The following is an 11,334-nucleotide window of genomic DNA, read 5'->3' as shown; positions in this document are numbered from 1 at the left end:
CGCCGCGACTCCCCCGGCCCCGGCGAGGGACACCGGGCTGCGGGGCGGGGCTGGGCCGGGGCCGAGCGCGGGGCGGTCCTCACCGGGCATAGGGCTGGGCAGGGCCCGGGGCCTTCCTCAGTCCTGGCCCGAGCCATGCGCGTCTCGCTCTTCCCCCGCACCTGCCAGTCCCCTTGCGGGGTGCCGCAGCCAAAGGCAAGGGCTCTGCCTGGCAGCTGGGAGCATCTCAGGCCCCTGTGCTGTGTGCCAGGCCTCGGGCCTCGTGGCGGTGGCAGAAGTGCACGTGGGCCCGTGCTGGCAGGTCTCTGGCAGAGGCTTCTGCTACCAGAGCGGTCGGCGCTGCCAGCAACAGCCACATCCAGTGGGCAACAGAAAGTGCCCCTCAACTCACCCAGGCCTTCTGCCAGCAATCACGGCTGCTTCCACAGCGCATGCTCCTAGGGGTGCACGCGCACCCCCTGAGATGGGCTGTGCACCCCCTGGGAGCACCAGCTGCAGAATTGGAAGTGCACTTCTGGTTTCACCACTGGCTGGACGATTCCCCCCCGACAATCTGGTACCCACCCCAGACTCGGGAGGCACTAGTCGCCCATGCTGGAGCCATCTGAAGCCATGCAGGCATGGGCATGGGCTGGCAGCTTTCCTGGGGTGGCTGCTTTAAGCCAGCAGAAGGCTTGTAACATAGACAAGCCCCTACTCCTATACGTAGCGTAGGACCCGATTAGAGATAAGACACAGTGTCTAAGTGCTGAAGGGAGCAGGGACAGGAAGGAGTGGGGTTACATGATAAAGACCATGCGTTTGCTCGATTTAGAGGCACATCTCAAGTGTATTCAAACAGTGCTAGAAGGTGGCTTGTTACTAATGCTGGGGACAGTGTATAAAGCTGAAAGGGGAATATAATTTTACAGTGGAACGTGCTTGTCAGCAGTGCTACTGTTTCTTTTCTTCTCCAGAGTTGTCACCATGGCTGTCGACTGGATCGGTTTTGGTTATGCTGTGTTGCTGGCTGCCGGAGGTGCCATGGGATATGTACGGAAAGGTAAGGCCTGGGGTGGCAGGGGGACAGTAGCACCCAATGGGACAGTAGCAGATTAAGATTTATTGGGGCCCTAGGCTCCAGCGGGCAGAGGGGCCCTTTCCCTTCCTGGTGCTGCCACTCCCAAGGGGGGAGGCTGGGGGTGGGGTGGGGTGGCACCTGCCTACTTTTCCTCCCTGCTCCCTACCCCCTGCCATGGCTGGAGCAGAGTGGAGCTGAGCAGGGCAAGGGTTGTGTGGGCTGCTGCCTTTGCCCTGGGGACCCTGCACCAGCCATGCATCCTCTGCCTGCTCTGCAGTGAGAGGCATAACTTGCTACCCCCACTACTGCCAGGTGGGCATGGGACCTGTGGCTGGCGCAGGATCCCCAGGGCAAAGTCAGCAGGGCCAAGGGCCCTGAGCCCACAGCAGGCAGTCCACATCTGCCCTGTGCACAAATCTGGGGGGGCACGTACCTCCCATGCCTCTCCGCAGGGGTGCACTTAAAATGCTGCCTGCCTGCAAGGGGAAACTCACCATTTCCCACAGGAACCTAGACACCTGGGGGTCCCAGCCCAGGCCTCACTGGCCCAGGCGCTAATCTGCCTATGCAAGGGGAGCTTTAAATCCTTGTTAGTTCTGCAGGTGGACCTGCTGCATAACTTAGGTTAGAGGTAGCCAGTCTGTGGTGTGGGTGGCCCCTGTGTGTGGCAGAAGCAGATCAGGGGAGGGACAGGCAGCACAGTAGCAGGTAGGGCAGGATCCAAATGGAGCACAGTGGGTTGGGCAAGGAGCACAGGGCGGGAAGCAGAGCAGCTGATCAGGCAGGGGAAAGGGATCAGAGTGGCACTGAAGGAGGGTGCAGGGCTAATTTGTGACATACCTGGTCATCAGGTTTCACCCAGTTGCTCCTGCATTTGATCTAGTTACCTCTATTTGACTAAAACACATCTTCCAGAAAGGGATACAGTCCTTCTTTGAAGACTTCAGAAAATGCTGAATTCACCACAGGTATTATTCAGTGGACAGTTAGGTTCTTGAAATCATCTACTGTCAGGCAGTCTTCAGTTATTATTGGGGCTCTTCTCTGGACCCTCTCCAAATTATCCAAATCCTTCCTAAACCATGGACATGTTAGAGATCATACCAGTATGATATCTTCCCAAATACCAAATATAAACTTACTTGAAATAGGATCACACTCCTATTTGATTTTTCCTATTTATACATTCAAGGATTGCATCAGTCCTTTGGGAACAGCATCACAGGAGCTGTGATTAAGCATTAAGTTCAGCTGATTATCCACCATGACCTTTCAGTCCTTTTTCAACATCCTTGATCTCCAGAAACTTTGTTACTCTGGCCTACATTCTTTGTTTCTAGATACCTGATATTTGGCTATATTAAAACAAAACAAACAAAAAATCCCAACATGATTGTTTGCTTGCTTCCCTCTGACCAAAAAATCCAGTTTGTTAAATACCAGTTACTTGTTATCTTCATTAATTACTACCCTCCCAAGCTTTTGTGTGACTTAAAATTAGTAATGATTTTATGTTTTCTCACAGATCATGGATACCAATATTAAATAGCGTAGAGCTAACTGACTCCTACCGGACTGCAAGAATTGCGGCTGCTCAATGACAAATCTACATTTAAAATTGCATTTAGAGAGTGGCCTGTTAGTTAATTTTTCACTCCATTTAATGTGCCTCTTTTTTTTTTACTATATGACTTAAGCAAGATACTGTGTCATAGCAAGTCAAATGCCGTCTAGAAATCTGGATATATTGCACTGACAGTATTGCCTTTACCAATTAGTCTCAAAAGGTGATGTTAAATTAGTTTGACAAGATCTGTTTTCCATTAGACTTCCTTGGTTGGCAGTGATTATATTACTCTTTATTCATTGACTGCTATCAGCTATTTTATTGTTGCCAAGGATTGATGTCAGGATGAACTGCTGAAATAGTTTTTTTCCTCAATCTTCTGGAACTTCTGTAGTGTTCTGAGACTTGCTCAAAATCAAGCAGTCAATTAAACTATGCCAGTCTGGGAGCAAGGTTACAAAAATCTCTTGGCTGTTTCCACATTGGATGAGAAAGCTACATGAAGGCAAAATTAATCTCCCTGTCCAGTATTTTCAGTTAAGACACAGTTTGCTATCTAACCAATAAGAAACAGATTGCCCGGCTACTCACACATACAGAAAAATGTTTGGTAAGTCGCACTGGAAAGAAGAGACTAGCATAACGAATTTATAGATTGCTCCCAAAAGATATTATGTGTCATGACATTAGCAAATACATCAGGGGTAGGCAACCTCCGGCACAAGTGCCAGAGTGTGGCACAAGAAGGCATTTTGTTTGGCGTTTGTGCCTTGTGGTGGACAGCAAGGAAGGAACTGGGGCTGTGCTGCTGCAACAAGGATCGGGCCCCTTGTGGCTTCCCCACCATCTGCCTCTGGCACACCCCTTATGGCTCTCCCACCATCGGCCTCTTGCAAGTCAAGGTTGTGGGTGGTTTTGGCACTCTGCTCAAAAATGTTGCCAACCCTTGAAATACATAGCTTTTTCACAGGAAGGACTTGTAAGAAAGAAGAGATAGAGAGAAGACATTAATGAAAAAAGAATTAAAGTAATGTTTTAAATGCTTTGTTGCTGCAGGTAGTAAAACCTCCCTGGTAGCTGGTCTCACCTTTGGATCGGTGGCTGGTTATGGAGCTTATTGTGTAACACATGACCCCAGAGATGTGAAGATATCATTATGTAAGTATGTTATTTAACTAGAGGAAAAGGTATAGGAAACAAAAGACATTTTAAATTGTTTTTTGAACATTTATCCTTCATGTGTATAAATTCATCCATTCATGGTTTCATAGTTGTTAGGGGTTGGAAGGGACCTTACAGATCACAGTTTTGTTCTTCATATGCATGCCTTGGTTTGCTTGACAGTTTAAGTTGAGTCTTCGGTTAGACCGGTGCTTCCGAAACTTTTCTTCAGCATGACCCCACTTCCTTAGCATGGCCCCTCACTCCCAACCTACAGGCCCCCACCCCGCAGGTGCCTCTCACTCCTGACCTGCAGCCCCCTGGCCCTGCTGGTGCCTCTCACTCCTGACCTGCAGTGCCCTGCTACCTCCAGGTGCCCCAGAACCAGGTCCTGCTGCCTCCTGCCCCCCCACCCCCAGCAGCACCCAAGTCCTGGCTGCCACCCACAGGAGGTGGCAGCTGCTGCCCTCCCTTCTCCTGTCCCCTCCCCTGTGGGTGGTATGGCCAAAGCAGAGCCCAAGGTGGGGAGAGGTGGGATGCAGGCTGCTTGCTGAGTTATACTAAAGTGAAGGGAAGTGTCTACCAACACTGAAGACTGAATGTGGATTACTCTGCAAATGGGGCAGGTTGTTCAAAGAAAACTGGCAGCTGCCAGCTAGCACCCCCCTGTGCCCCACTTGTCTATAGGATTATACAACAGTATGAACTATAAACTACAATAAAGAGCCAGGGAAAGATTGCTAAAAGGAAATCTTTAAAACTTGCCTGCAGATTAGAAATAAATGTGGGCTGCTGACAGATATGGGGGAGAAGAAACCCTGCACTTTACTGGAAGAGCCAGCACATTCTGGACATTCGCAGGGGCATGTCAATTTAAAAGTAAAGCACTGTTTTGTGGGGTGGGGTTATGTCTGTAAGTAGCCTTAGTTATTACAGTTGTTTATGGGTCTAGTCTTGGCAAGGGTGGCCCACAGCTCCCATTGAAACAATTGTTTGCCATGGGCTTTGTCTTCACTGCCAAAAACCATCGTGGTACTTATCATGGGATAAGTGCTAGGTGCTAGCTACCAGGTTTAAAAGCCCTGATGGATACATGCCACCAGAGTTTTTGTCAGGGTGAAGTATAAATAGGGTTGTGATGTTAGCTGTGCCTAATCACCTTGCAGTAAAAGCAGTAGTAAGCCTATCTCTGGGTAAAAAAAGTAGCTTTCTCCCTGTAAAACAAACACAAATTATCCTTCTGAAAAATAATATTCTCTTAAAGCAAAAATGTCACCTTAGGTATTTAATGAAAAAAATAAAACAAAGAAAATTAGATGCTTTTAAACCTGTTTCTTCACTTACACGGATTAATGATTTTATTAGTTCAGATCTGGAGTTTGTAGAAGAGAAAAAGTGTAAGTAAAAACTGATAATAAAGCATGTTTCATGTTTTTCTAGTTTTGGTAGGACTAATTCAAATTTTGCACTACTCTGCCTGAGGCTGTTTATGCTAAGCATGCTAAAATAGTGTGTAAAAAGCTAATGGTGAGATTTGTGCATATAATAATTTGCACAAAAACTTGTTTTGGGAGTTTTCTTTCAACATGGAAAGATATTTATTATTATTTACTAAAAATTTAGATTCATGAAGTAGCAGGAATGTCACTGTTCACTGAATCTGACATAGAGAAAATGTTCTCATGGTGAAAGTTTGTTTTTAATTTCAGTTTTGAGTATTTTTGCCTTATCTCACAGAACTGTAGACATGTTTGCTCTTGGTAATAGCCCCATTGAACTCTGAGCTCAGTAGGATAACTTGCATGCGTAAAGTGGGACAACTTGGATGTTTTTACAGGATGGCAGCCTAAAAGATAGTAGTGACTATTGTATTTTCTTGCATACAGCACACCTTTTTTAATCAATTGGCACCTGGAAATTGGGATGCATATTTTGAGTAATGAAGTATGATAATAGCAATTTCAGTAGCTTAAGCCTTTTCTTGGGGTGGGGTAGGGAGTGAAAGTAATGCTGTGTGGGCTACAGGGAGCAACACAGATGAGCATGCTGAGCTCCCTAGCTATCACTGCTCCATTACTTACTGCTACTTACCACTATTTTCAAAGAAAGTTTTTTTTTCTTCATTCTGCCTTTCAAAAACAAGGCACGTACAGTATCTAATTCTGGGGGCATGTTGTGTGGAAGAAAATACGGTATTTATCCATCTCAAAATCCAACAGTAACAAGGGTATCATACACTAAGCGATAAAGCTTTTCTAGGAGCCTAGGAAATAGCAGCCCTATAACTTTCCACTACTGTAAAAAGCAAATACCATACAAACACTTAAAGCACATTTCCATCATTAATGTTTTATTAAACAATATTTCATTTTTATATTTCTTGCCATTAGCATCACATTTCTCTGGACAATTTAATTCCTATTTCAGTGATGGAATATTAAAAAATAGTTTGTAACTGAGTGCTCAATTTGAGGCAGCTGAGAACAGTATTTTTCTAGAGAAGTCAATATTACCCCACTCCCATTCATTTCATTTGGAGCTGTGGGTTCCTAGCACCTCTGAAAATATGAGTGTCTTGGAAAAGAACACCTAAAATGAGCAGTTTTGAAAAATTAGAAGAGAGAGTATTACAGAATGGGCATGCTTTTTAGCCTGGAGTGGTAATGGATGTATTAAGGGCTGTAAAGGAGACTCATGTTGTGGAGTAGTCATTCTGTTCTTCAGAGTCATTCCTGAAAAGATCAGTGTACACATCATAAAATCAGAATACTTATGAGCAAAGAAACAGAAGTAATTTTTTAAATGAGGAATTTCATAAAGTTATTTTCAGTTGCCAGAACTTGCCTTAGCATTTTGGGTGAGCCCATGGAATAATTTCATGCTTTCCTCCCATTGAATGCAACCAGCTCCACTGTGGAGACAGCTAGCTTGTGGATTTTGGAAAGGGTTAGCAGGATGGCCCTTTAATCCTGCATAACAAAAGGAGCGGGAGCTCGGGTCAGCACCAGTCTCCTGCTGTAGGAGCTGTAGAGCTCAGCTACCCGTGTGGAACTCCAGCCATATCTAAAAAGAGGTCTTCACTGGCTTCCCATCACCATAGAGTTTTGTTTTTATTCTTGGGAAAGCTTCCACCCACAGAGCACTCTTAGTGTCATTAGGCCATCTTATTAAAATGCCCTGTATTAGGCAAGTAAAGATTTTTATAAAGGAAAAAAGAGATGGTAAGATTATATGACTTGGTGGCCTTAATTGCGTCACTGTTGGAGCTGAAGTTAGAACTTAGTAGTCCTGTACTTTGAACATTGCACTGGTTTCCTGTCTCTCTGTTAAGCTGTCCCCACCTTTTTCAGCCAATGCCCCCTTGGTCTATCCTTAGAAGAGCCAGCTAGGATTGAGCTAATGCCATCAGTGCCACCAGTAAAGAACGGCATGAAGTCCCCTGCCAAAAAAGAAAAAAAGAAGAACCTGTGGCTGAGATATAGGGGGACATGAATAGCTATGTTCTTTAAGAAAAATAATGGCAGTGTCAATTCTCAGTGCTGTGTTTTCATTTCTAAGGCTAACTTTTTACTTAGAAGGCAAGTACCATTTGTTTAACATGAAATCAGAGGTTGATTTCTACATAAGCAGGTTATTAAACTTGGGCATTGGGAAAGGAGGTCTCATGTTTTATGATAGTACTGCTCAGTCTCTGGCCTGCAGAGACATGTCATCCAGCCTGTGGAGCTCCTCATGGGAACAGAAACTTGGTGGTGGGGGAACATTAGTAACATTAATTGCCCCCAGAGCCACAGCAGTTAATGCTGCCACCTCTCCCCCACTGCTCAATTTATGGCCCTGTGGGGGGTCCCGTAGTCCAGATGACATGGTCCTGTGCACCAGATCAGGCTGATGCATGGGGTCATGCTGTGGCTGGATCTAGTATGTAGGTCATAGTGGTGTGCCAGATCATACCTGCACACTGGTCCCACACCTTTCATCAAGAATGTAGAATTGGAGAGGTTGAGCACCACTGGTGTGTGATGATGGTCTTTATAAGACACAGTCAACTTGTACAGTGAGCTATGGCTTTTTATCATGGCTCATACTGCTCCATGTCTCTACACATAAATGTGGAAGTATAGAATTACACTTTTGGATGGTATTATTCATATCTGCAGAGTAAGATTTTTGCATTCTTTTGTGTCTGGATACTTTATTTCAGGCTGAGAAAATCAAGCTACTGAAAAAAGCATGTATTGTTTTATGGCTAATTGCATCTCTTTCTAATCTAATAGCTTATGCTATCAGAGTTTCATAGCAGAATATTGCTAACAAATAATACATTGCTCACTAACCATTGTCTTCAAAATTCCTTTGCTAGAAGAGTAAATTCTGTATTGATTTATCTTTTACAGTTTCTGCTTTTCTTCTGACCATTGTAATGGGAGTAAGGTTCAAGAGGTCCAAGAAACTTATGCCAGCTGGCCTAATAGCTGGTATAAGGTAAATACATATTCAAGTTTCTATTGTAGTGGTGCCAACCAGTTTCAAATGGCTGCTTGCCAGTTGATGTCTATCCAAGTCAGACTTAATTGAAGCTGAAGATGCCTGGTTGGAGGTCTGAATGCAATGAGCTTGAAGGTCTTGATACAGTTCTGGTAAATAGCTGTTCCTTTAAAAAATCCGTACGTCTAACACTGGTATTCTGCACAAAGAGGATATCATTACCAGCGATATATCACTCGATATACTGATTAGCCATTAGAAGTATGAGTTCTTTTTAGAGATAGGCACCTAAATGAAAGTACTCTGTTTTTCAGAATTACTAAGTATCTGTGACTCCCACTGAAGACTTACCTTTGAAAATTGGTCTGCTTATATTTAGTAGCTTTGATTTTTATGCTTGAGATTGAACATCTGAATTTGAAAGTGTTGGCCAACATTACTGCAAATGACTACATAAAGCACCTGTTTCGTTCTTTTGCTACTGTTCATCTTGCATATTATAGACATTTTCTATATTTTAGTTCCGTAGTAAAATTCCAAGCTTGCTCTTCCAGTGACTCCATATTTCAAAACTCTTTTCAATTTCCAAGTCCCAATTAATATTCAGAATGGGATAAGCTGAAAACTGCACCTAAAAATCAAATTTTCTTCTCTTTTGTACATCTGATATCTAAAAATTGTGTTATCAGAAAATTAACTGACGTTTTTACTGTTGCTGTATGAGGTAAATGAAATGTCTCTCTTCCTGAACCTGTATTGTCCATGCACAACTAATTGATGACAACTTGTTAGCATTGTATCATAAACCATATTGTCAGTTATGTTCTCAGAGCAGTATTTTCAGCAGAAGGGAGCATTATGATCATCCTGTCTAATGCTTCCCTTCCAACAACATACTACAGGCCATAGAATTTAACTAAATGATTCTGGCAACAAGTATTGGCAGGAAGAGCAACAGATCCAGTACAACTGCATGTATAAAAAAGTAAGCCATGTTTAGCACAACTTCAGCTCACTATTGTGAGCAGTTTCCATTGCAAAGTGTAGACCAGGGGTTTTCAACCTTTTTGGATCAGTGTACCCCCAGACATTTGGGGTGGGGGGGGAGGGCACAGCCAGATGTGATGCGTTGGCAGCTTCCACATGCAAGTTTCCCCTGCGTCCAGCTGGGTGGGCGTTGCCTGCACTGACCTGCACGTACCTCCTAGGGCCTTCTCAAGAACCCCTGGTGTAGACAAACTTCTGGGTTCAGTCTTAAACTCATCCAAGGTTAAAAAGAAAGCATTTTAGTTTTCCAAGCTTCCTTGTAGCAGTTTTGTCAGTCCAGGCCTCTTGTAATTTTTTAAAATGAAACTGTGATGACTATCAGATAGAGCTTGAGCTTAATGCTTTGGCATGGGCAGTTTGTCTATAAGTCATCAATAATGTGAAATAATTATGGTGACTTTGAAATAGCTGGATCACATAGAAAAAGCAATTTAGTATTTTTATTTTCAAAGAAACTCTAATGCATCACAATTTAAAGGATGTCTTATCACTCACTTAGGGTTTCTATCACTGTAATTCCATTCACTATAATGTAATTCCATTCACCTACTCTGGCTACACATAAATGTAAGTGAAAATTGGGCCCAAAGGGTATATGTTTCTTGGCATTCTATAATCCCTAAAGCCTCATTCTCTACACTGTTGCTCTTTTTATGTTGATGTAATTTCATTAACTTGACATAGAGCTGGTGTTATACTAGAGTCATGTTCTACATGGAGAAATGCTTTAAAAGGTCCTCTTTTCAAGGTTGCAGATTCTCTCGTCTCTTAACCAATAGCACATTCATGTATAAGCTCTTTGCTGTATGATTGTCGATACACAAACTTTATTGTGCATTTTTAAATTCTGTTCTCTGTTCTGTTGCAGCCTTTTGATGATTTTGCGACTTGTTTTTATGCTGCTGTAAGAAACCAGAACCAAGAATTGAAGTAGAAGTATTTTATCTCTGGACAGATAGACAAGCTCTTTATACTTGAAAGATAAGTTTCAACAAAGCTGTTTCTGGCATTTTTCTGTTAAATGATATATACCTGTGATATGTTCCTGTGATCACCTCTGATCTCAGATTTCTCTGGTATTTTTCAAGTTTGGTTTATTTTATTCAACAAGACTGTTTGTTTGTTTTCATTTAAGCAGCTTGCTAACTTGCAGGTAACTCATTAGCTTGATTTTTCAAATGTTCTGAGCTGGTGACACTCCAATGGAGGTCACTGAGAGCTAGGAATGCTGTATACCTTGGAAAATCAAAACATGCTCGTGTGTCAGGAAAGCTAAAAAGCCATATAAACTATAAGCCTCTTGCTTCTGACACTATGTAATCAAAAGAAGCTCTAAAATATTGTTAGTATTGATTGTATATATTGTATCAAAATCACTGAGTAAGGGTAAATGCCTTGGCACTATAAAACACTGTTTCAAAATCTGTAAATCTCTGGTCTTCCATGTACAAATTGTCATGGATATTAATTCTAATAAAAGATGGAACTTTTAAAGTAGTTTTTCTTAATTTTGTTTATCTATAAGACTCCAAAAATATTCTTTTTAAGGCTGAACGTGGAGTGGAAGAGATTTGTCTGTTATCTGCATATACCTTTCCTTTAAGGACCCACGACTATAAGGTGCCCTCAGTTTCCACTGAAATGAATGGGAATTTGGAACTGCTCTGCATTGTGCTTAACATTTTAGACCCAATTAACACATCTTGTTTGCACTTTTGGTATGCAGACTCTCAAAGCTGACTTGAGCTGGACAAAGACACCAGGATGTGGACAGCATCGAGAGGGTCCAGAGGAGGGCCACTCGTATGATCAAGGGACAGCAGGGTAGGTCCTATGAGGAAAGGTTGCGGGACCTGAACCTGTTCAGCCTTCAAAAGAGAAGGCTGAGGGGGGATCTTGTGGCCTGTTATAAACTGGTTAGGGGGGATCAGCAGGCGCTGGGGGAGTCCCTGTTCCCCCGAGCGCCGCAAGGAGTGACCAGGAACAATGGTCACAAGCTGGCGGAGGGAAG

At 43.4% G+C, this 11,334-nt stretch overlaps 1 protein-coding gene across 2 annotated transcripts; it reads left to right on the top strand.

The window, feature by feature from the left end:
• The first annotated feature begins 900 nt into the window (after nt 1-900).
• Nucleotides 901-10,820, top strand: TMEM14A (transmembrane protein 14A). 2 transcript variants are annotated; one of them, XM_019520594.1, is made up of 4 exons: nt 901-1,042; nt 3,684-3,785; nt 8,186-8,273; nt 8,591-9,183. In XM_019520594.1, the coding sequence occupies exons 1-4, from the start codon at nt 967-969 to the stop codon at nt 8,607-8,609; spliced, it is 285 nt and encodes a 94-aa protein (XP_019376139.1). In that variant the 5' UTR covers nt 901-966; the 3' UTR covers nt 8,610-9,183. The 2 variants fall into 2 exon arrangements, with proteins under 2 accessions (XP_019376139.1, XP_019376138.1); XM_019520593.1 differs by lacking the exon at nt 8,591-9,183 and adding an exon at nt 10,192-10,820 and having other exon boundaries at nt 930-1,042.
• Nucleotides 10,821-11,334: the final 514 nt, after the last annotated feature.

Source organism: Gavialis gangeticus, unplaced genomic scaffold, assembly GCF_001723915.1.
Source record: "Gavialis gangeticus isolate Ggan-Ray unplaced genomic scaffold, GavGan_comp1, whole genome shotgun sequence".
NCBI lineage: Eukaryota > Metazoa > Chordata > Crocodylia > Gavialidae > Gavialis > Gavialis gangeticus.
The sequence above is the reverse complement of the archived record's forward strand: the minus strand, read 5'-3'. Positions and strand labels throughout refer to the sequence as shown.